The sequence below is a fragment of the Neomonachus schauinslandi genome, chromosome 8 (assembly GCF_002201575.2).
Source record: "Neomonachus schauinslandi chromosome 8, ASM220157v2, whole genome shotgun sequence".
NCBI lineage: Eukaryota > Metazoa > Chordata > Mammalia > Carnivora > Phocidae > Neomonachus > Neomonachus schauinslandi.
The window spans coordinates 79,380,408-79,405,378 of NC_058410.1; the positions used below are offsets into that span (position 1 = coordinate 79,380,408).

General features: G+C 36.6%; 2 protein-coding genes across 2 annotated transcripts in view; both read right to left on the reverse strand.

Annotated features, from left to right (window-relative positions):
• Window positions 1-510: 510 nt before the first annotated feature.
• On the reverse strand, window positions 511-1,191 carry LOC110583580 (S-adenosylmethionine decarboxylase proenzyme 1-like). The gene has a single exon (XM_021693600.1). The coding sequence runs from the start codon at window positions 1,189-1,191 to the stop codon at window positions 511-513; it is 681 nt and encodes a 226-aa protein (XP_021549275.1).
• A 2,156-nt stretch (window positions 1,192-3,347) lies between these two features.
• The window catches only part of MEI4 (meiotic double-stranded break formation protein 4), a 195,328-nt gene continuing 173,704 nt past the window's right edge, over window positions 3,348-24,971 (reverse strand). Inside the window, exon 4 of the mRNA XM_021693619.1 lies at window positions 3,348-3,608. Within this exon, the coding sequence (XP_021549294.1) occupies window positions 3,348-3,608 (261 nt within the window). The remainder of the gene's footprint in view (window positions 3,609-24,971) is intronic.

Sequence of the window (24,971 nt, forward strand, 5' to 3'; positions counted from 1 at the left end):
CCTGGGGGTGAAACCTAAGTCTTCCACTTCTTGGTGGTGTGATACTGGGCGAGCTGTTGAACATTCCTTTGCCTGAGTTCCTCATCTCTAAAATGGACGTAATAATGTTACTTACCACATAGGGTTGTTGGGAGAATTAAATGAGTAAATACATGTAAAGGCTTAGCCTGGCGTCTATTATACCTACTATATGAATGTTAGCACTTACTATCATTTTTATCATTTATCATTTCTTCCATTTTTAGTATTGCCTCGTGGTCCTCTTTATTTCCCATCCTATTCTAAAATCAATTTCAGCACTGCCTAATTTCTACTGTCTCCATTAGTCTTACACCCTGAATTTTAATTGCGAAGTTAGACATTAATCAAATCTTAATTGCTACATTTTTAAATCATCTTAATTCTAGTTTAAATCATTCATTCATTCACTATCTTATACCACTTTTTTGAAACAGAGATATAAATGTCTCATTTTATCTCCTTATTCACCAGCAGTTTTAGACCTCAATACTAAATGTACTGCACAATTAACACTGTTAGAGACTGAAACACTGAAACAAATTTTCCTGGCTTGAAGACTTCCACAACTTTCCTGATCAGGTCATCATAGGAGGTCTGACTTAAGTTCGTTTCAAAGCTAACATAAGAAAATTCTGGTTCTGGAGTGATGTGAATAGTCCAGTAAGTTCCATCCGATTTCATTCCATTCATCCAATACCCACAAGGATTGAAAAGTGTGGCATCAATGACAGAACCTGGTATCAGGTCACGAATTCCACTCTCACGAGTGACATCCTTTGCAGTAACACCATCTTTCATGTAGAACTGGTCCGTAACTGCTGGGTCAAGCTCACTCATCAGAACTTCCAGGGTTTGATCTGGCTGACTGATTACCCGAGTCTCTGGGAAATCCAAAGTATACAAGTACCAACAGTCAGAATTCATACGTCCCATACAATATGCTGCTCCATTTGGGAAAATTGCATTAAGAAACTCTATTTCTTCCTGGAAATTTCGGTGTGGGTACCCTTGGTGAGAAGGCTTCATGAAATTCTTACGAGAATAAAAGAAGCTTTGAATCGAATCAAACCCACTGTAATCCCTAGCAAGTTTCAACAGGGGAACCAGTGCTTTCAGCAAGAGGGTGGTACCACATGTCTTCAAAATGAAACGTCTCTTGGAGACAAACATGAAGGGTTAAGCATCCTATAATTGATTAAATTTAAGTGTTTACAAAAAATAATATCAGGGGCGCCTGGGTGGCTCAGTTGGTTGAGCGACTGCCTTCGGCTCAGGTCATGATCCTGGAGTCCCTGGATCGAGTCCCGCATCGGGCTCCCTGCTCGGCAGGGAGTCTGCTTCTCCCTCTGACCCTCCTCCCTCTAATGCTCTCTGTATCTCATTCTCTCTGTCTCAAATAAATAAATAAAAATCTTTAAAAAAAAAAATAATAATATCAAATGAAAATATGTATCTCCATTTTGTACATTAATGATGATCCCACCATCTTGTCTGTTCCTCTAAAATAAATACATTTTCTAGGCTAATTTTCAGACCATGAAGCTTTAAAGACTATTAGAATTAAGAAATCTGTTCTAGTTACAAAAGTCTTCTTAGGATCATTATGTTGGCTGGCTGCAATGGGAAAGGGGCCACTGCTGTGTCTTATGTATTTACCAACCTTGTCTAATCATTAAGAGTGAGGATGGGGAGATGTCATGGGTAGTGGATTTTGTGTGGTGTCATCAACTATACAAATCCCGGGAATCAAATACTAGAAAAATTCTTCCTAATTCAGGAACTGGAATACCCTTCTTGTGTTCAACTGGTGTGTATGGTAAAGTAAATTATTTGCCCCAATTCTCCATCCTCTCCTGTATCCATGCCCTTTGCCATGGAACTTTGCAGGTTCTCCCGCTCTGGGTAGAGGGTATTTCCCTGCCTCTTTTCTCTGTGCTTGACCATTTGATGTACTTCGGCTAATGCACGTGGACAGACAATTACAGTGTAATGCTTCTCAGCCTAGCCCTTTTCCTCTTGCCAATCTGCCATTGCCACAGAAGAGCTTGAGTAGCTGCTCTGAGCAGCTGCTTCCCTCTGAACCTGGGCCCCAGAATAAGCACAAGTGGAAGAGACCAAAGCCAATTTGTAATAAAGAGCCTAGCTCAGTGGGATCTGCAACCTGAGCAGAGCTTTCCAACAGAATCCAGTTCAAATGAGCCAATCCCGCAAGTGACTGACCCACAGGCATTCGAGAAATATTTATTGTTGTATGCCACTGAGATTTTGTAGTAGTTTGTTACATAACAATAGGTGACTGATACATACATTGAGTTTTATAAAAAAGGCTTTCTTTTCTACAAAGCAGAAATAATTCCAAAAATAATTGTGGCAGATGATGATATGATTTTATATACATTTTTTTAAAATACCAATGGCATTTAGGAATGGTAATTAACTTATGAAACAATATCACACATAAATAATAAAGTAAATTTGTATTTGTTGTGTCCTAAATTGCACTATAGGAAAGTACATAATGTGTACTCATTAAGCTACTTGGTTATGAATTTAATAATTGAAATAAAGTCAATGAAACTGTGTAACTGGAAAATTCAACTAATACGTTTAATAAGTATAAATATATTTTCAATAAGTATATTTCTGGGCAGATGTTAGATTTGCAAAAATATCCTTAATGATATAATTATACATGACTTAACTACATTTTAACAATAACTGGAATATTATACATAATAAACAGAATCAAAACAAACACTTGAAAAACAAACATTTTAAACAATGAATTATTACTTTCAAAGGACTTAACAAATAATTTGATTTTATGAAATTGAGGGCCATTTGGTTTATAAATGTTAAAGAATCATCCTCTAAGATGATATACAATGATGTAAATGAAACTATGTAAGAACAAAGTTTTAAAAATCTCATTTATAACCACTTAAAGACTGTTTTGATAAAACAACAAAACTTTTAAGATCTCTTCTGTTGCCTTTTACTATCTATTACATGTAAATCTTTTAAAATGTAAGTACTGTTTATGAGATAGACAATTAATGGTCCGTTATAGAGAATAATAGAGCTAGACTATACTGAGTAACATATTGTAAAATACAGTTACACGGAAATAAGAAGGACATTCTCAAGTGAAACTGGCTGATTTTAGTATAGAAATATGACTCATAATCTTTTATATACAATTTAAAACTACTGAATTAATGATTATATTGAGATCTATTTAAAATGCTCATTTAAAAAATATTCTTGAAAATCTTTTAAGCAGAAGATCTTCATACTTCAGTATGCTTCTGACATTTAGTAAATCGCTAAGGACGTGAGTTACTTTCAACAGTTTCTACTGAGTTCAAGAGAATGCCCAGTCTCCATAAATAAAAAGTGAATAAAGGAAACGCATCAGAGAGTTGGAAAATAGTTTCATCATGCTTTTGAAGAAATTTCTTGATTTCTTGATCATCATGCCCTACGCTTGAAGTGTTGCCTTCTTTGGTTTCCTTTTGAAGAAGCTGCTCCAGAACCCAGAACAGGGAGAAAATATTTTCATACTGTGTCACATAACCGGCTTGAACCTACAAATAAAAAACAAACTTCTTTAAAACACATATTGGTTGTAGCTCAGCTTAGAAAAAGCCAAATAAAGATATTAAATTTTCAGACAAAAAGTAAATTCTTGATATATTTAACACTTTCTATCTTCCTGTTCCTTTAATTGGGTTGGAGGGAGAACAAAGGAGAACATTTCCTTTCTTTCAAAAACTTTACAGTTTTGGTGAATGACTTTTTCCTCTTGATGGTTTATAAAGCTCAAAATCCTTTCTCTGTACTACTGCTAAAATTCATTACTCAGATGAATCTGAGAATACTTGACAATGTCTTTTGTGTTGAATTCAGTGTTGTGGTAAAGACTTTCAGTGCATGACACTGCCAATGATAACATAAAGATCTTGGGGGTAGGGTTTTAAGAATGTTTCTTTTTTTTTTTTTAAGATCTTATTAATTTGAGAGAGAGAGCACACACAAGCAGGGGGAGAGGCAGAGGGAGAAGCAGGCTTCCCACCAAGCAGGGAGCCGGATGTGGGACTCGATCCCAGGACCCCAGGATCATGACCTGAGCTGAAGGCAGACGCTTAACGACTGAGCCACCCAGGCGGCCTAAGAATGTGTTATGACTTTAGTATAGAGTAACTCAGTATAACTCAGTCTCAGAACAGTTATGATCTCTAAGAGACCAGACATGATCTCATTCTGAGTCTACACAAATCAAGGAGGAACAGGATAGATTATGTGGAATCACATACATGGTCATGAGGAAAAATACAGATGTGTCTTGAGAAGTTATTGTTTGGCCCTAGATGACTGAAAGTGAGATGAATCAAGTAAGGCCTAAAAAGTGGACAATGGAAAGCATAATCTGAGGGGATACAGGAATCAGTTTAAAAATATAAACTGGGGGCACCTGGGTGGCTCAGATGGTTGGGCGTCTGCCTTCGGCTCAGGTCATGATCTTGGGGTCCTGGGATCGAGCCCTGCATTGGGCTCCCAGCTCGGCAGAGAGTCTGCTTCTCCCTCTCTCTCTGCCTCTCCCTCTGCTTGTGCTCTCTCTGTCTCTCTCTCTCTCAAATGAATAAATAAAATCTTTAAAAAAAAATAAAGATATAAACTGGCTTTATCATTTGCTTATTAAGACATGTGTTGGAAACAGTCCCCAAATCTATCCACTCTAATAATACATAAATAAAAAGAAACATTCTTTTAGAGCGCAGAGGAATGTACTCCATAACAAGGTGGTCTTATAAACAGTTAAATATATACTTTCTTCTTACTGAGATATAATTGACATAACATATTAGCTTCAGGTATCACATAATGATTGGATATTTATATACATTACAAAATGATCACCATAGTAAGTCCAGTTAACATCTATCACTATATAGTTACCAAATTCTTTTTTTTTTGTGACGAGGACTTTCAAGATTCACTCTCCTAGCTACTTCCAAATATTCAATACAGTGTTTAGTTAATATAGTTATTAACTATAATCTCCATGCTGTACACTAGATCCCTGTGACTTAAATTCATTTTATAACTAGAAATTTGTACCTTTCCATTCCCTTCACCCATTTCAGCACCCCCTAACCCCCACCTCAGGCAACTAGCAGTCTGCTCTCTATATTCATGAGCTTGGTTTTGTTTTTGTTTTTTTAATTTTATTTTATTATGTTATGTTAATCACCATACATGACATCATTAGTTTTTGATGTAGTGTTCCATGATTCATTGTTTGTGTATAACACCCAGTGCTCCATTCAATATCCCATATATAACTGCATTATATGGTATTTATTTATTTTTTTCTGTCTGGCTTGTATCATTTACCATATTGCCCTCAAGGTCCATACATGTTACAAATGGCAAGATTTAATTCTTCTTTTATGGCTAAATAATAATCCATTGTATGTATGTGTATGTGCACACACACATATATAAATATGTATGCATTTATGTATATACATACACACACACACACACACAAACACACACACCATACCTTCTTTATCCATTCATCCATCAGTGAACATTTAGCTTCCTTCCATGTCTTGGCAAGTATAAATAATGCTGCAATGAACATGGATAATACATATATACTTTTGAATTAGTGTTTTCTTTTTCTTTGCATAAATACCCCAAAGTGGAATTTCTGGATCATATGGTAATTCTATTTTTAATTTTTTGATGAATCTCCATAGTATTTTCCATAATGGCTACACCAATTGACATCCCCACTGACAGTGGGAACACAAGGGTTCCCTCTTTTCCACATTCTGACCAACATTTATTCTCTCTTTTCGATAATAGCATTCTGACAGGTGTGAGGAGATACCTCATTGTGGATTTGATTTGCATTTCCTTGATGATTAGTTATGTTGAGCATCTTTCTATGTACCTGTTAGCCATGTCTTCCTTGGAAAAAATGTCTATTCAGATCCTCTGCCCATTTTGTAATTGGACTGTGTTTTTGCTGTTGAGTTGTAGAAGTTCTTTATATATTTTGGATATTAAGCTTTTATTTAGTATTTGATTTGCAAGTATTTTCTCCCATTCAGTGGGCTGCCTTTTATTTTGTTGATGGTTTCCTTTGTTGTGCAGAGGTTTTTTAGTTTGATGTAGTGCCAATTGTTTCTTTTTACTTTTTTTTTTTCCCTTTGCTTTAGGTGTCAAATCCAAAAACTAATTTCCAAGACCAATGTCAAGGAGCTTGCTACCTATGTTTTCTTCTAGGAGTTTTATGGTTTCAGATATTAAATTTAAGTCTTTAATCCATTTTTATTTTTTTGTATGATATTAAATAGTGGTTCAGTTTCATTCTTTTGCATGTGGCTGTTGAGTTTTCCCAGCACCATTTATTGGAGAGGCTACTTTCCCATTGTACATTCTTGGCTTTTTTGCCATAAATTAATTGACCATATATGTGTGGGTTGATTTCTGGGCTCTGTGTTCTGCTCCATTGATCCATGTGTATGTTTTTATGCCTATTCCATACTGTTTTGATTACTAGAGCTTTGTAATATAGTTTGAAATCAGGAAGCATGATGCCTCCAGCTTTGTACTTCTTTCTCAAGATTGCTTTGGCTATTCAGGTTCTTTTGTGTTTTCATACAAATTTTAGGATTGCTTGTTCTGTTTGAGACTTTCCTGAGAAACAAACTGAGGGTTCTAGAGGGGAGGGGGGTGGAGGGATGGGTTAGCCTGGTGATGGGTATTAAAGAGGGCATGTACTGAATGGAGCACTGGGTGTTATATGCAAACAATGCATCATGGAACACTACATCAAAAACTAATGATGTAATGTATGGTGATTAACATAACATAATAAAAAAAAAGTGCTTGTAATAAGAACTACTTCTCTAACTGCCTGTATATCACACTCCTACAAACTGGACTCTACATTCTTAAGTGAATATTCCTAATATCTATGTGCCAATTCTCTTGATCTAGAATGGCCTCTCTCATCAATATCTCATTACTAGCACCCTGAGCACCCTTCAGCACCTATCATAGATGCCACCTATCCACTGAGCCTTTCCCAAGCCCCTCAATTTTATAGATTTGTACTATTTCCCTTATATTCTGGTTGGTTATATTTATTTCATCACCCACTTAGATTCTAAACATGTTGAGAGAAGCAAATGTGTTCCTGTCACTACAGTTTCTACAATTCCTAAAACAATGTCTGTCTTGCTCATAGTAGATCTCAATATACATTTGTTGTTTTGAATTGAACAGGAATTAGAGCAATGTAAAAGGAACTACTATAGATACATACTGGTTACTATCTGAAGGAGAATCACAGAGCCATTTTTCAATATTAAAAATACTTTTCAAATACTTATTCCAAACTAAAAAAATTCACAGTATGTGTTTAACCTGATCTTATCAGCAATACTTAAATATTTGTCAACCTGCTCACTAATGACCATAGATAGTACAAATCCTGTATGAGTTAACAGATAATTCTTTCTTGGAACTATGTTATAAACATAGCTGCTTAACCTATTTAGACATTAACATAAATTAGGTAGCGCTGAAATACAAATTCTGTAGCAAAAGGGTACATTTATTTAATTCACTTTGAAGCTTTAACTACAACAGGGTATGATATTTTATCATGATAATCTAGGCAGGAGTGTTGCAATGATTTTAGGGTTCACCTCTACTGATAATATTAGCTATATATTTCAGCATTTATCTTACTGGGCTCTTAAAATACATTAGGATTTTGTGAACTCAATGACTATTCTTTTTTGAAATTATTTAGATTTATTTTTAGTTAACCCTGGTTTTCATGTATAACAATTCTATGAATAAAAAGTTGTCAAATGGTGCTTATCACAAATAAGGGAGTTTCTCCCTTCTGATAAAGGCCATAGCATCCCAGGAAATTTCAGGGCAAGAGTGTGAAGCAGACAGTGTGTCTTGGTACCTTTCCATTGGCTTTGAGATTCTTACTTTGGGCATGTTTAGCTCTACTTCCAGGTGGGCTGGGGTCCTTGCCCTAGTGCCCCATCTCTATGTTGTTTTGGACTTTGCCTTTACACTTACTAGAATTTATCTGTCTTGGGTTCCACCTCGATCCTAAATGCCTGTACCAAATCATTTGACACATTCTTTTACTCTAAGATATTAGCAGTTACAGAACAGTAATTTGAAACTAACTCCTCTCTTTAGGGACAGTATACGCTTAGCTAACATGCCTTCACAGCCTTCCTTTCAACACAACTGAAACGGCATGTCTGTGGGGGTGGTCTTTCCTGTAGTTCCCAGATTTCATCACACTGGCAGCTGCCTGCTCTGCTTAATCATATGCTCAGACACTTTCTGAATTAGTGTGTAAACTGAATAAAACAAAAATAAATGCCTCAAAGTGACAGTCCACCGGATTTGGTGTTATTTTTACACTCTCAGCATCGAACTAGACTGAATCGCATCAGTGTTTGAAAATACCCAACACGGGGCGCCTGGGTGGCTCAGTCGGTTAAGCGTCTGCCTTCGGCTCAGGTCATGATCCCGGGGTCCTGGGATCGAGCCCTGAGTCAGGCTCCCTGCTCTTCGGGGTGTCTGCTTCTCCCTCTCCCTTGACCCTCAACTCTCCTGCTTGTGCTCCCTCTCCCTATCTCTCTTGCTCGTGCTCTCTTTCTCTCAAATAAATAAATAAAATCTTAAAAAAAAATAAAATTGGAACCTTGAGACTTCAACTAGGCAGGAAGGGGGCTCTGAAGGTTTCTTTGCCTTGAGAAGGTGCTGCCTTCTGCTGTCTCTGACATAGGAAGGACAGAGATGCCTAAAGGGGCAATAACAAAGTCACGTTTCTTGACAGCAGATGATGTAACAAAGTGTACCATACATTTGAGTGTGGCTCGCAGTGTGGATGCTTATATTTAATACTGAAAAATATAAAGATGTAATAGTTCATTAAATTCAGTGGTTTGATAATTTACGTGTGCTGGCCAAAGGCATGCAGTGGTGAACTCTTGACACTTTCAGAAATAAGCATGCTGTTACGGAAGGGGTAAAAACACAACATGACATTTTTCTTATTGCTACAAGCGCAAGAGGTGGAGAAAATTGGATCATTACAGGGCAGAAAATCAAGTCAGAGAGTATAGGCAAATAATCTAAATGTTAAATTAAATGTTCACTGAATATAAATATAACATTGGCTCAGTATCCTCCATGCCAGAATTTATTAGATAGAAGCAATAAGTAAGATACAACTAAAATTAGTAGTCTCTAAAAGAATGAATTAAACATAATACTTTAAAGGAAAAGGTCAGTTGTCACTATGATAATTAAGTGGGAAACTTATCCCTGAGTTTTAATAACTTAGCCTTTTTTATCTACTAGAAAGCAAAGAAGGCAGTAGATTTCAGTGGAGGGGTTGAGGAGGGTGAAGTTAACCCTCTATCAGCAGTTCACTAGCTTGCCGCTTCTGAAGCACAGGAGAAAGCACTGAAAGAGCTGATAAGTAAGCAGGGGCTTAGCTCTGGGGCCAGCAGAATCTTGAGCATGACCATGGTAGCAACAGTGCTTGAGAACAGAGTAGGAGAACTGTATGCACGTTATATAAATGTATGTTTATTTATTTACTTTTTTAAAAAATATTTTAAAACTAATGATGTATGGTGACTAACATAACATAATAATATAAAATTTAAAAACATTTATTTGAGAGGGAGAATAAGAGAGAGAGAGAGAGAAAGTGAGCACGAGTGGGGGGCGGGGCAGAGGGAGAGGGAAAGGGAGAAGCTGAGCGCCAAGCCCAACGCGATCCCAGAATGCTGAGATTGTGGCTGGATCCCAGGGCCATGAGATTGTGACCTGAGCCGAAGTCAGATGCTTAACTGACTGAGCCACCCAGGTGCCCCATATATGTATATTTAAAATCAATGCATTTATGATTGCAATAGAAGCACACATTCATTTAAAACTATGTCTTGCAAAAATGGTGTTCTATCCTTTTTTGTTCCCCACAACCTGGGTGCCAAACCATACTGAAGCTGTATAAAGCAAAAGGCTGATCAGAGCAGAATATAGTTAATTAGGAAAGATTTCCTAGAGATGAATTGTGAGCCAGGGCTCAAAGGGTGTGAGGGGTACAGATTGGTGAGTCATCTTTTGATCAGATTGCCAGGTAAAGAAGAATAAAAAGGATCCAATGGGTATTAATCCTTTTTGCTTTATACAGATAATGGTATGATTATCTGCCTAAAATACTGAATCCTGGACTGGTTCTAAGGGCTTATGTCTAATTTTGAGGGTAACTTAGATGAAAAGTTCTAAACTACTGAAAGTACTAACATTGCAATCTTGGTATTTTGCCATGTTTTCTATGGGAAATAGTTTGAGTATGCAAGATTTAAAGCTGCTCATGAAAGGAATATACATAACAAAAAATTTAAATCTGTCATTATGAGCCTTGTTTAAAAATAATGATTTTTTCATTAACCAATTTTACCTACTTTTCTCAAATCTGTTTCTTAGGGCTGAGATTATATAATAAAGTAATAGCAAAATGAACAGACTGAAAAAGAAAATGGCCTACAGAGGGCAAGGAGTTTGGACAAGAATCACAGAAAGGAGAAGGATGATTTGTATTTGTTTGACAAAAATATCTAGGCTGAGACTCCAAATAAGAACAGATGTGGCAGAGGCCCTGTTGGTTGAGATCTTTGAGAAAATAGAATCTTACTAAGCAAGACTTTTTTTTTTCCCTCAAAGGCCATCAATTGAACACATATACATTGCTTATTAAACCCCACCTCTGCCATTTACTAGCTATGTGAGTTGGGCAAGTTATTTAACCTCACTAAACCTACCTTTCCTCATCCAAAATTTGGAAATAACAAGGGTAACTCCTCCTTGGGGTTGCTGAGAGAGTAGATTAAATTACATGTTCAAAACCAGGATACACACACATATTTACATATTTAAAACATGCACATTTTCAAATAAGTATTATCTATTATCTGTTATTATCACCATCACTATTGTTATATTTTCTTTAAGATTTATTTATTTTAGAAAGAGGGAGAGCATGAGCAGGAGGGTCAGAGGGAGACAGAGAGAGAGAATCTCAAGCAGACTCCATGCTGAGTGTGGAGCCTGATGCAGGGCTGACTCTCATGACTCTGAGATCATGACCTGGCTGAAACCAAGAGTCGGTTGCTTGACTGTGCCCCATTATCATTATGTGTTTACCTAAAGTGAAAAAGATATAGTCCCATCCATAAGGCACTTTTCACCTGGAGGAAGGCTACTGCTATTACTCAAGTACTGTATTGTGGTCAATTTTTAGAAGCATTTCAAACTTACTGCAAATTGTTCATCTAGAGCTGTGTAAAGAACCTAAGGATGTATCTTCCATCTACTTTCCTCTACCAAGGAAGTCCTTCATAGACAAAAGTAGCAGAGCATTCTTTTTTGCATAGAAGGATGATGCTAAAGAAACAAAATGTGAGATATTTACTTTAAAGCCTTTCTGATATTAGAAGGCCCTGAAGATGGTATCAGTATGGGTTAAATGCAGTCTTATGTGATATGAACAACTGTAAAAATGTCCATCAGCCCCATCCCTACCTCTAACTCCCTAACAAGACATGATAAATAGCCAGCTTGACTATCTTTTTTTTTTAAGTGTTATATTCTCCAATTATCTGACTAGTGTGAAAGAGATCAACTTGTTCAGGTTTATCCTAGAGGCAAGTTGGTAAAAATGAGTTTCTGATTCCTAGTAATTTTGCCCTTCTCATGACTAACCCAATAATGTCACAGATTAAATCCCAAGTACTTGAAAATTTTATACTTACACTTTTCTCTGGGGAAATATCCTGTGCTTTGACTCCTATTTATCATTTTCTTGGTCATCAGAATAAGCAGAATGGTGGATATGATAAGATAGATTCACCTAGACTCTTATTCTCAGATTTCCTCACATACATGATAGAGAATTTCTAATACGGGGACATGGCATTTTTCTGTTCTAACAGATTTCCTGAGTCAACTTTAAACAGCTTTACACTGAATCCTCACTCCTGTCTTAGGATCTGTACCCTTCATTATGTGGTCATCAATCCCACTCACAGGACAATTTTCACCATTTTATACCATTATATGAAACTTAATCTAAGGCTAGAAATTCCTTTCAAGTACATTTGAGAAGCAAATAGATCATTCACTAGTTTGGACTTTCATCACATAGTTCTTGGCAAAGCAGTACAAACCAGATAATCTGGTTATTAATATAAGAGTCTATTAAGTGAAAGAACAGGGTTCAGAGACTGGAATAAAAGCAGCTAAATTCCTTAAGGACTAATTCAGCTGGGAGTACTTAGCACTTTAAAATTTTGTTTCTGCTTGCTTTGCACTCATCTCTCTTCTGTCAGTCCTGCATGCGTTGGGTGCTCTCGTGTGTCACACCCGATGATAAGTGCTGCAGATACAGAGCCGGATAGGACAAGATTCCTACCTCTATAAGAATTCCTAGTATGCTTCTAGGGAGGCAAGGAAGTAAATAAATAATGGCAATGCAGAGTGCATGCTGTAAGGGTGAGAGAAGAACTCTCAAGAGAACTGAGTCATGTGGTGTGAGAAGATGCTAAATGTCAGGAAATGAGTTTAGTCGTGAATGGGGATATTGCAGGCTCACTTCCTCCTGGGGGGTATGGCAGGATTCTTTTGGAGAGATGACTTGGAAGCTATTATCAGCATAGATAAAACACTTGTTTGGCTACTACCACAGGGGCCTCTGTCTCTGGCTGGTGAATACGCACTGAAGCAAGGGAGAGGCAGAGAGCTTATAGGGGTGTGGGGAAAGATGTCACCAATCTCTACAGAATCCCTACACCTCTGCCTTCTCTAAGGCAGTGGAACCAGACTGGACTGTCTGGTGTGTGCAGTCAAGGGCCAAATCAATTCTGTATGTTAACACAGTCTTAAAGAATGTGTTTGGTTCCTTGAGCTCTATTGCCACTTAAATGTTTTATACTTACCTTCCTGAAGGAAGGCCCAGATCATGATGCACAAAAGTAGTATTCTTGGGAGAGAAAATGCACTGTTTCACCAAGTTAAGCCATTTCCATCATGTCATTAAGACAGAGCTTGAGAAAAAGTGGTGAAATACTTGATACATACTGAAAAACAGATCCAGATGGCCATTACTGATGGAAAACAAATGTTCAAATAGCCAGTGGGGGTAAAATCAACATGAAACATTCTTCTTTAGGACTCTAAATAAAGATTATCCAAGGCAGCATCAGATCCTGCCCAACTAGGCAGAAGGCAGGAACCAGATTTGTTGGAGTAGCATCAGTGACTGCCCAGCCAGGCAAAAGCCAGAGGCTAAAATAATTTCCTAGAGGCTGCATATCTAGGCTTTGATAAATTTGCCAAAGTAGTCGTGTGTGTGTGTGTGTGTGTGTGTGTGTGTGTGTGTGTGAAGGTTTATATATTTAAGAGCACTGGATCCAAAGCCCAAGATCAAGGACAAGAGGATGGGCTCATAGTGACCAGACCCTTTGCAATAATTTTGTTTGGAAACTGAAAGCCAAATCTGATTGGCCTCAGATAATCTACTAATTATCTCCCAAAGGCCAGCGGAACAGGGTTTGGAAACACAATGGAGTAAAAACTCTGTGTTCTTATGAACATTTTGTATTATTGTTGTAGTAGAGACTGGGCCGAGAGCAAGGTACGTGATACATTCTTGTCCTTCTTTTAAAAATCAACCAACCACTATCTCTCCTTTTTTAAAAATAAGGCTTTTTGAGATATAATTGGCCTACAGTAAAATGGTGTTTAGTTTTATGAATTTGATAAATTACTTTTAAGAACAGAGAAATGTCATAATAGAAATAATCTCTGAATAAACAGCAGTCATGCTACAACTATGTGATATTGTTTAATGACATTTTAAATGTTACCTTTTATCTAGATGATTTTCTAATTAAAATGTATATACAACATTTAGTTGTTTTCACAACTATATGAAATACTATTTCAAACAACTATAATTTTGTTATCTGAAGGTACTCTAGAGAAATTTTTGAAAAGACAAGATCCATATGTAATACAGAAAGCTTAGGAGAAGGAAGTAGACTTCAAACTATGAGATAGCTTTTCTGGCTTAACTATTTTCATTATCTTCACAGTGAGATGCTGCTGGGGAACTTTATTTGTCACAAAAATGCTAAGTGACCCTAGAGAAAGCTTTCTTAGGTGGTGGTGACAGTCACTACCTGACGACAAATAGAAAAAAAAGGAGGAGGGGGAGTATAGAACCAGAGAACTGAGGCTTCCATTAGCTCTCTTGTTCAAATAACATGTCCTCAGTAGCTACTGCCAACCATGATGTTGAGGTGGAAATTACACAAAATGACAGAAGTATGGCTTCATATCCTTTAGGCATCATAATTTAAGGTGGAGTTAAATATGTAAACAATCACAATATAATGTGATATATATCATAAGAGTCATGTCCATAGTGTTATAGTGGCATTGCTGCTAAGTGGGTTACAGTCAAAAAAATATGAAGAATGCACTCAGCAAATAATCTCAATGGAGAATTCTAAATGCTACTGTTTTAGAAAATTAAACTAGCAATGGCTTACAAGGGAAATGAAGTACATGATGGGAAATTCACATGGTAACTGAAATGCAGTGAAAACAAAACAAGTAGGAGAACAATTTAGTATGCATATAATACACAGGTGTCAAAAGTGTTTGTCTTTTTCAGATACATATTACAAAATTAAAATCAAGTATTCTTGGGAGATACTTGCATTTATAAGACATATCAAGTAGTTTACTTAATCAACAGTGTTTGGACTTGGATATATGCTTTATAAGCAATTATTTTCAGAAAAAAATAATGTGCCCAATAAGTTGACTATCACTGGTTAATTTCGAAGACATGTTTAAAAAACATTGACAACATTTTAAATGTAATTAGATTTGTTTCTTAATCTGAGTCTGAAATTCCAATAAATTTTACCTTTTTTGGAAACTATGCTGCTAACTTTAGAAGACTGATCTATTCTTTATTCAAATTCAATCCTAAATATAATATCTGGATCTGACACAATGACATTAAAGTTTTAAGTAAGACGGTATATTTACTAATACAACAAAAACCCTCCAAATACTTGAAGAACGTGGCTTCAGTAAGAAGAAAAATGAATCCTTTATTCAAAAGCTTTTTAGTACTCTAATTCATAATGTTTCATTTGTAAGGGAATACAGTAGTTCCTTGTAAAATGTTCCACTTTTTGGGAATAAAGCCGCACTTATCTGGATGTCCAGTTTCCAAATGTCAAACATCCTAGAATTTGCAGCCCCTGAGCCAGTGAAACAGCCACCAGGAAACAATTCCTGGTAGACTGTGCATGTGACTCTAGAGAGAGGGTCACTGGGTCCTCACATTTCCTCAACTCATTATCATGGGCTAATTCTGAAGGTAATAAGAGCAGGGCAGGAAATACTGCCACAGGAAATTGAAAGAAGCAAGAATTGATAGCAAAGGAGAAATTACTTTTTTTTTTTTTAATTTTACTTATTTGACACAGAGAGAGACAGCGAGAGAGGGAACACAAGCAGGGGGAGTGGGAGAGGGAGAGGCAGGCTTCCCGCGGAGCAGGGAGCCCGATGCGGGGCACGATCCCAGGACCCTGAGATCATGACCTGAGCCGAAGGCAGACGCTTAACGACTGAGCCAACCAGGCGCCCAGCAAAGGAGAAATTAGAAAAAAAAACTGTAAAATTCAGACCTGATAATTTCTGGATCTCTTAGAATGGGAAAAGAGCTCAATATGCTTAAATTGAATGTGTTGCCAAGGATATAACAGTACAATTCAAAAACAGATGATGATTCTGGAAAATGATTAAGTGATGCTTGATTTGCTCTATTTAGTAAATAGTCAAAATATACCATAGAGTTCCATTAAAATGTTAAAATAAAATTTAAGAAGAATCTTGTGTGGAAAATTCTCTTATGCAGAAATTTTTCTAATGATCTTAGATGATATGACATACCATCAAATAACATTACCTCTTTGAGCCTAACTAATATGTTTCCAGGGATTATCCACAGAAAATTACTACAAAAGAGTTACTCTTAGCAAGTATACTAGAAAGTTTACTGCTATTATCCTTTCAAAGATACAGTTTTTAGAAAATTTGTTTAGAGAAAAAGAGTACCCAAACTATATATACAACTATTTTAGGAAAATGTATGTGTATACACATATCCACATGCATAAATATATTTATGTGTGTATACAATTGCATATAATTAATATGGACATACTCATTTTAATGATCCATGAGAGTGTATATCTTGGCAACAGTAACATTTTATATACATAGTTTTGAAGCAATTATGGGAAAACCTGCATAGGCTCTCATTAAAAAAAAGAACTTTGGCTTAAAGGTATATTATTTTTCATAAAAATATAGTACAACAATTTAGAAAGCATGTATTGTATAGAGAAGAATTTGGTCTTTGTACCTCATTCCTGGGAGACAACCTGTAAATCCTTGGAATTTCCTTAATGATAGAGGAGTGCCTTTGTTATTCATAGTGGGCCCATGGCTCACACTTGAGATTATGCTAACGAGAAGAGTAAAGACAGGGGCTATCACCTGAAACACCAACCATGTATTTAGAGAATTGGGCATTAAACCAGCCTGACCTCGAGGGAAGGGCGGGGATGGAGACTGAGTTCAGTCATGTGTCCACGGAGTGAATCACTTCTACATAATGATTCTCCAGTAAAAACTCTGGAAAATGATGGTAGGTGGATCTTCCGATAAACCAAAAGGGTGCTGTACCTGGATTCCATGAAAAGAGAGCACATAAAGCTCTGTGTTTAGGGTTCTTCTAGACCTTGTCCTATGGGTCTCTACATTTGACTGACCTGATTTGTATCCTTTCTAATAAGGACAGAAATTTCCTGAGTTCTGTGAGTTATTCTAGTAATTTATCAAACCTAAAGGAGGTAGGAGGAATTCCCCCTCATTTGTTCCAAGTTGGTCAGAAGTGTAGATAGCCTGGAGGCCCATGAACTTGGGGCTGGCATCTGAAGTGAGGACAGTCTTGATGGGGACTATACTGTTAACACATGGGGTTTGTAGTAATTCCAGGCAATAAGCATCGGAATTAAATGAATTGGAATATACTAGTGTGTCTTGAAGTTAAGGCAAATTATGTGAAGGTATGCAGATGATCTAAGGAAGTCACAAAAATATAAAAATAAATTTCGTAAGATTTTCCCCTCATATTTCATACTTTTATAGATTGAAGTATAATTAACATATTATATTTGTTTCTGGTGTACAACATGATACAATTTATACATGTGTGAAAAATCATAGTAAGTCTAATTAACATCCATCACCATACACAATTACAAAAAATCTTTTTCTTGTGATGAGAGCTTCTAGGATTTGCTGTCTTAGCAACTTTCAAATATGCAATATAGTGTTATTAACTACAGCCAATATGCTGTACATTACATCGCCATGACTTACTTATTTTATAACTGGAAGTTTGTACCTTTGGACCCCCTTTTCCCATTTTCCCAACTCACCACCTCATGCCTCTGTCAAGCACTTATTTGTCCTCTGTATCTACGAGCTTATTTTTTTGTTTTGTTTTTTAAATTCCACATATAAGTGAGATCATATAGTATTTGTCTTTCTTTGTCTGAAATACTTCACTTGTCATAATGCCCTTAAGGGGCATTTGTTATTACAAATGGTAAGATTTATTTTAGGGCCGAATTGTATTCCGTTTTATATATAGAGATCACATCTTTTTTTTATCCATTTATCCACTGATGGACACTTAGGTTGTTTCCATATCTTGGCTATTGTAAATAATTCTGCAATGAACCTGAAGCTGCATATATCTTCTCAAATTAATGTTTTCATTTTCTCTAGATAAATACCCAGAAGTGGAATTGCTGGGTCAGATGGTAATTCTACAGTTTACATTTCCTGCAAGACTGCACTAGGATTCCCTTTTCTCCACATTCTTTCTAACACTTGTTATATTTGTCTTTTTGATAATAGCCATTCTGAAGGTATGAAGAGATACCTCGTTGAGATTTTGTTTTGCATTTCCCTGATGATTAGTGATATTGAGCATCTTTTCATGTACCTATAGGCCATGTGTCTATTTTCTTTGGAAAAACATCTATTCAGATCCTCTGCCCATTTTTAATTGGACTATTTGGGGGATTTTGCTATTGAGTTGTATGAGTTCTTTATATATTTTTTTATACATTAACCCTTTATCAGGTATATGTTTGCAAATATTTTATCCCATTCACTAGGTGGCCTTTTCATTTTGTTGATGGTTTCCTTTGCTGTGCAGAGGCTTTTTAGTTTCATGTAGTCCCACTTGTTTATTTTTGCTTTTGTTGCTTTTGTTTTAGGTGTCAGATTCAAAAAATCATTGCTAAGACCTGTGTCAGGGAGCTTAATGCAAATTTTTTCTTCTGGGATTTCAATGGTTCAGGTCTGATGTTCAAGTTTTTATTCCGTATTTTTTGTGTTATTGTTTAAAAATAGTGGTCCAGTTTCATTCTTCTGCCTGTAGTTGTCCAGTTTTCCCAAAGTGCTTACTGAACAGACTGTCCTTTCCCCAATGTATATTCTTGACCCCTCTTTCATAAGCAAAATAAGTCAATCAGAGAAAGACAAATACCATATGATTTCACTCAGATTTGGAATTTAATAAATAAAACAAATGAACAAAGGGGAAGAAAGAGAGAGAGAGAGAGTCAAACCAAGAAACAGATTCTTAACTGTAGAGAACAAACTGATGGTTACTAGAGGGATGTGGGGGTGGGGAAATGGGTGAATAGGGGATGGGAATTAAAGAGTACACTTATGGTGAGCACTGTGTAATGTATTGAATTGCTGAATCATTATATTATTAAAAAACGAAAAGAAAAGAAAAAGAAAAAAAATGAGTCTGGAAGAGTTCCCTCCTCTTCTATTTCTTGGAATAGTTTGAGAAGGATTGGTATTAATTATTCCTTGAAAATTTTGTAGAACTTACCAGTGAAGCTGTCTAGTCCTGAACTTTTGTTTGTTGGGAGGTTTTGATTACTGATTCAATCCTCTTACTAGTAATTAGTCTTTTCAGATTTTTCTGTTTCTTCGTGATTCAGTCTTAGAAGATTGTATGTTTCTAGAAATTTATCCATTTCTTCTAGATTGTCCAGTTTGTTGCTGTGTGTAATTGTTCACAATAGTCTCTTACTATCCCCTGTATTTCTGTAGTATCAGGTGTGTAACTCCTCTTTCATTTCCAGTATTATTTATTTGAACCCTCTCTCTTTTTTCTTGGTGAGTCTAGATAAAGGTTTGTCAATTTGTTTATCTTTTCAAAGAACCAGCTCTTAGTTTCACTGATCTTTCCTATTGTTTTATTTTGTCTCTATTTCATTTCTTTTCCTTCTGATCTTTATTATTTCCTTCATATTACTAACTTTGGGCTTCATTCTTCTTTTTCTAGCTCTTTTAGTTATAAAGTTAGATTGTTATTTTAGAGTTTTCTTATTTTATGAGGTAGACCTATATTAGTATGACTATCTCTCTGAGAACTACTTCTGCTGCATTTCATGGATTTTGAATTGTATTTCCATTTTCATTTATCTTACAGTATTTTTAGATTTCTCCTTTGATTTCTTCATTGACCCAGTGGTTGTTCAGTAGCATCTTGTTTAATCTCCAATTATTTATGATATTTCCTGTTTTCTTCTCATAATTGGTTTCTAGTTTCATACCACTGAAGTCAGAAAAGATCCTTGCTATGATTTCAGTCTTCTTAAATCTGAGACTTGTTTTGTGACCAAACATGTGACCTATTCCAAATAATGTTCCATGTGTACACAAGAAGAATGTGTATTCCACTTATTTTGGATGGAATGTTCTATATACATCTTTAAGTCCACCTGGTCTAATGTGTTGTTTAAAGCCAAAGTTTCCTTACTGATTTTCTTCTGGATGACTTATCCATGAATGTAAATTGGGTATTAATATTCTTACTTTAGTTGCATCACTGTCAATTCTTTTAGGTCTATTTATATTTGCTTTATATATTTAGGTATTCCTATTTTGGGTGCAGAAATGTTTACAAATGTTATAACCTCTTGTTGGATTGGCCTCTTTATATTTATAAAATACCCTTCTTTGTTTTTTATTACAGTCTTTGCTTTCAAGTTTACTTTTTTCTGATATCAGTTTAGCTATATCAGCTTTCCTTTGGTTTCCGTTTGCATAAAATACCTTTTTCCATCCTTTAGTTTCAGTCTATGTGTGTCCTTAGATCTGAAGTGAGTCTCTTATAGAAAATTACATAAATGAATCATGTTTTTTAATCCATTCACCCACTTTGTGTCTTTTGATTGGAAAATTTAGTCCATTTAACATTCAAAGTAATCATTGATAAATATGTATTTATTGCCATTTTGTTAATTGTTTTTTTGTGTGTTTTGTAGTTCTTCTCTGTTCCTTTCTTGTTCTCTTGTTCTCTTCCTTGTGGTTTGATGACTTTCTTTAGAATTATGTTTATATTTATCTCATTTTTTGTGTGTATCTACTTTTTTGCTTTGTTTTTACCATGAGGTTCACATATGATAGCCTATATGTACATATAAGTCTATTTTTAGTTGGTAGCAACTTAAATTTGAACACATTTTAAAAACTGTTTTGACTATCCCCTTTCATTTTTTTATGTCATATTTTACATCTTTATTTTGTGTATCCTCTGACCAATAATTAGTCACTTCTACTATTTTTGTTTTTTAACCTGCATATTAGCTTTATATGTGTTTAACCCACTATCTTTACTTTATAGTCACCTTTACCAGTGAGATCTTTACTTTCATATTTTTTTTTGTTATTAGTGCCTTTTCTTTTCAGCTTGAAGTCTTTTTAACTTTTATTTATTTATTTTTTGGTAAGACTGGTTTAGTGGTAAATGAGCTCTTAGCTTTTGTTTGTCTGGAAATCTCTTTAATCTCTCCTTCAATTCTGACTGATAACCTTGCCAGGTAGAGCCTTCTTGGTTGGAAGTTTTTTCCTTTCACACTTTGAAGATATCATGCCACTCCCTTCTCGTCTGCACAACGTCTGCTGAAAAATCAGCAGATGATCTTATGGGGCTTCCCTTGTATATAACAAGTTGTTTTCTCTTGCTGCTTTTATGATTCTCCTTTTATCTTTAACTTTTGACATTTAATTATAATGTGTCTTGGTGTGGATCTCATTAGGTTCATTTTATTTGGAACTCTATGCTCCTGGACATGGATATCTGTTTCCTTCCTCAGGTAAGGAAGTTTTCAGCCACTATTTCTTCAAGTAAGTTTTCTGCCCCTTTCCCTTTCTCTTCTCCTTCTGGACCACTACAACGTGAGTGTTATTCCACTTGATGTTGTCCCATAGGTATCTTAAGATATTTTCATTTTTTTAAATTCTTTTATTCTTCTTACTTCTCTGTTCGGGTGAATTCCATTGCTTTGTCTTCCAGGTCACTGGAAACTTCTGTTTCAGTCTGCTGTTGAACACATTCTATTGGGTTTTTCAGTTTATTTATTTTTAAAGATTTTATTTATTTATTTGAGAGAGACAGAGATAGTGACAGAGAGCACGAGTAGGGAGGAGAGGGAGAAGCAGGCTCCCCAGTGAGCAGGGAGCCCAATGCAGGACTCAATCTCAGGACCCCAGGATCATGACCCGAGCCGAAGGCAGACGCTTAACTGACTGAGCCACCCAGGCACCCACAGTTCAGTTATTTATTCTTTAAGTATGTGACTCCTGTTTAGTACTTTCTTATATTTTCCGTCTCTTTGTTGAAGATGTCACTCTTTCCCATGTTCAGTGAGCATCTTTATGACCATTACTTGGAACTCTTCAACAGGTCACTTGTCTCCAAGGTCTTACTTACTTACTAAGGTCTTTTTCTGATTTTTTGTCTTGTACTTTGGTTTGGAACATATTCTTGTTTTCTCATTTTGCTTGACTCTCTGTATTTGTTTTTATGTGTTAGGTAAATAGCTACCTCTCCTAGTCTTGGAGAAGTGGTCTTGTATGAGAAATAAACCTTACTGTTGAGCCTTACCCTAGCTCTTTGTTGATTCTCAAACCTTTGTGACTGAATAGCCTGATTTACTCTTGATAGCTCTTAGTTGTTTAGGGTGTGCCAATGCCTGTCATTGTTCCCAAACATGTGATCTCATTTAGCACCTAGTTTCAGGCTGATTGGAAGCCATATTCTCAGGCAGCAGCTTTTTAAACTATGCAAATATACATAGTCCTGTGGAACAGCAATCATAAACCCTGCTGGCCTCCATATGAGATCTGGAGGCATCACCTGGATGACAGTTGCAGGAATAAGGGCTTCAGTTGAGTGTATAAGTTCCTTTCTGGAGGACAGTGGCAGTGTATAAGCTTTCTGGAGGACTGTGGAGTGTAAAAGCTCCTTTCACAGTGAACTGTGGCAAAGACAATGGGGGTGTACAAAGATGACATCTCTCTACCCACATTCCCTGAGAGTGCCTCTGTAGCCTCTAAATATGGGGCAAGCTAAAGCCAATCTCTCAGGTTGAAACTCCAGGACAAGTAAATGGGTCTTTTTCAAAGACAGACTGGGGATGTTTCTGTTGCTGTCTGTGCAGTGCCCTGGGTGTGATATCTTGCCCAGAATTGTCTTTACAATTGTTAGTCTCATGGGGCCCAGGAACACAAGCCCCTCTGGCCACCAGAGCCAGGTAATTGAGGGGAATCTCATGTATGGACTGTGCTTTCCTACCAGCTTTAGCAATGCTGCAGGAGAGTGTTGAGGGCAGGGCATGTCTGCAGCTTTTGTGATGCAGGGGAAGTGCACTGGGGTAGACACTAGGGGTTTTAGCAAGGCTAGGAAAGAGTTCTGGGAGTGGGGTACACCCACAGCTTTAGTGAAGCCAAGAAAACACAGGGGACTGACATGCCTGTAGCTTTAGCAACATAGGGAAAGAATGTTGGGGCAGGGCCACACCCTTGGCTTTAGCAAAGCTGTGTCCATGCATAGCTGCCAGCACTAGCATGGTAGAGGGAGAGAACAAAAATGGTGCTCACCAGCACCTCTTTCCCCAAAGAAAGTCCCACTTGGTCCTTGCCCCCCTGGCAGATGCTTTAAAATCAGCAAATGAATCTCCTTCACATATATTCCAGTCACCTCTCAAATTGCTGCCTTTGTGCTGGGTCCTAGGAAATTGAGTCTAGGCATAAGCCCCTCGAAATGGGTATCTGAGATCCCCCCCTGAGGCCCCTGGATATAAGCTCAGGTTATTTCCAAAGGCAGACATTTTTTTGGTCCTCCTTTTTCCGGTTGCAGGTCCCAAGGGTTGTGGTGTTCAATGTAGGGATACCCTTCACTCCTCAGGGAGAAGCTCTGGACCCATGAGATCCCTTCCTATTGTGGTTTGCATGTCCATGGTGTGGTTTTTGGTGAGACTGTGCTTCTGCCTCTCCCACTCATCTGTGTGGCCCTTTATCCCTTGTTGTGGAAAGAGCTATTCAGCTAGTTTTCAGTTCTTTTTCTGTGGGAATTATTCCATATGTAGCTGTAGATCTGGTTTGTCAATGGGAGGAGGTTCTTCCTGAGACACCATCTTGGACTACCTTCATAATGCAGTTTTCAGAAAAGTCACACCATGGATTATCTTTTCCAAGAAATCTTTTTGTTCTTACTTAAATCATTAAATTTGTGTGTGTGTGTGTGTGTGTGTGTGTGTGTGTGTGTCTCAAGAAGAATGCAAGATTTTTGAGAGGAGAGAGAATCATTCTCACAACTTCGAGTGCCTTTTCCAGTGCTCTATACTCGGAGTTTTCCAAAAAAGATGGCTGACTACTTGGTTCCTGGAGCACAGCATTTTTTACCCTCTCTAAAATAAAACCATTAGGAAAACAGACTTAATCAATGCTTCTTTCAGTCACAACACCTGATATTTTAAAAACACTCAGTTTTCAAATAGGCAGAGTTGACATTTCTGGTTAATCAATATTTAAGATAGTTATTCAAGTTTGAACTATGAGCCATCTATTTGGGTATGAATGTGAACTAAAAAGGTTGGAAACTCTAAGTGGGTGAGGAAGAAATCTTCCCTTGTCAGTCACCATCAATTGGATGACACGGAAAATGGCATACTTTCTCTTCCTTCTGAATACTGGCATTTCAACTGTCAAAATATTATCTTCTGAAATATTTGACCATGGAAATCTGAGCAAAGCCATCTATTAATGGGCTCATATCAATACAACTTGGAAGGACCATAAGAAACCTAGAAGGAGATATATACTGCCAAACCTTGAACAGTGCTGGGGTTAGGGATGCTGATCCCCTGCACAGTCTAAAATCCAAGTATAACTTTTGACTCCCCCCACATTTAACTACTAATAGTCTACTATTTATGGGAAGCCTTACTGATAAATAAACATTTGATTAACACATATTTTATATGTTGTATACATTAAACACTGCATATAAGTGGACCCATCCAGTCAAACCTGTGTTGTTCAAGGGTCAACTATATATAATATATACACAAGCTCTTGTTTGTGGCTAGTAACATTAAGAATTAGGTGTGATTATATTTTATGCTAACATTTGAAATTTTCAGTCTGCATTTTCCTTTTTCTTTTCCTTCTTTCTCTACCTCTCCATTTTACACTTTTTCTATTTCTCTAATTTGAGAAGCATTCCGATACATTTTGTCACTTGAGTTGTTATAGTATTTTGTCTTATATTTTTCTAAGTCATGATAATTGACATTTTGATAGCTTTAATTGATCAATAAACAGATTGTCTTATAGCAACACTGAGGATT

Coding starts and splice junctions, on each gene's coding strand:
- LOC110583580 (XM_021693600.1), bottom strand. CDS start 1,191: ATGTTTGTCTCCAAGAGACGTTTCATTTTGAAGACATGTGGTACCACC.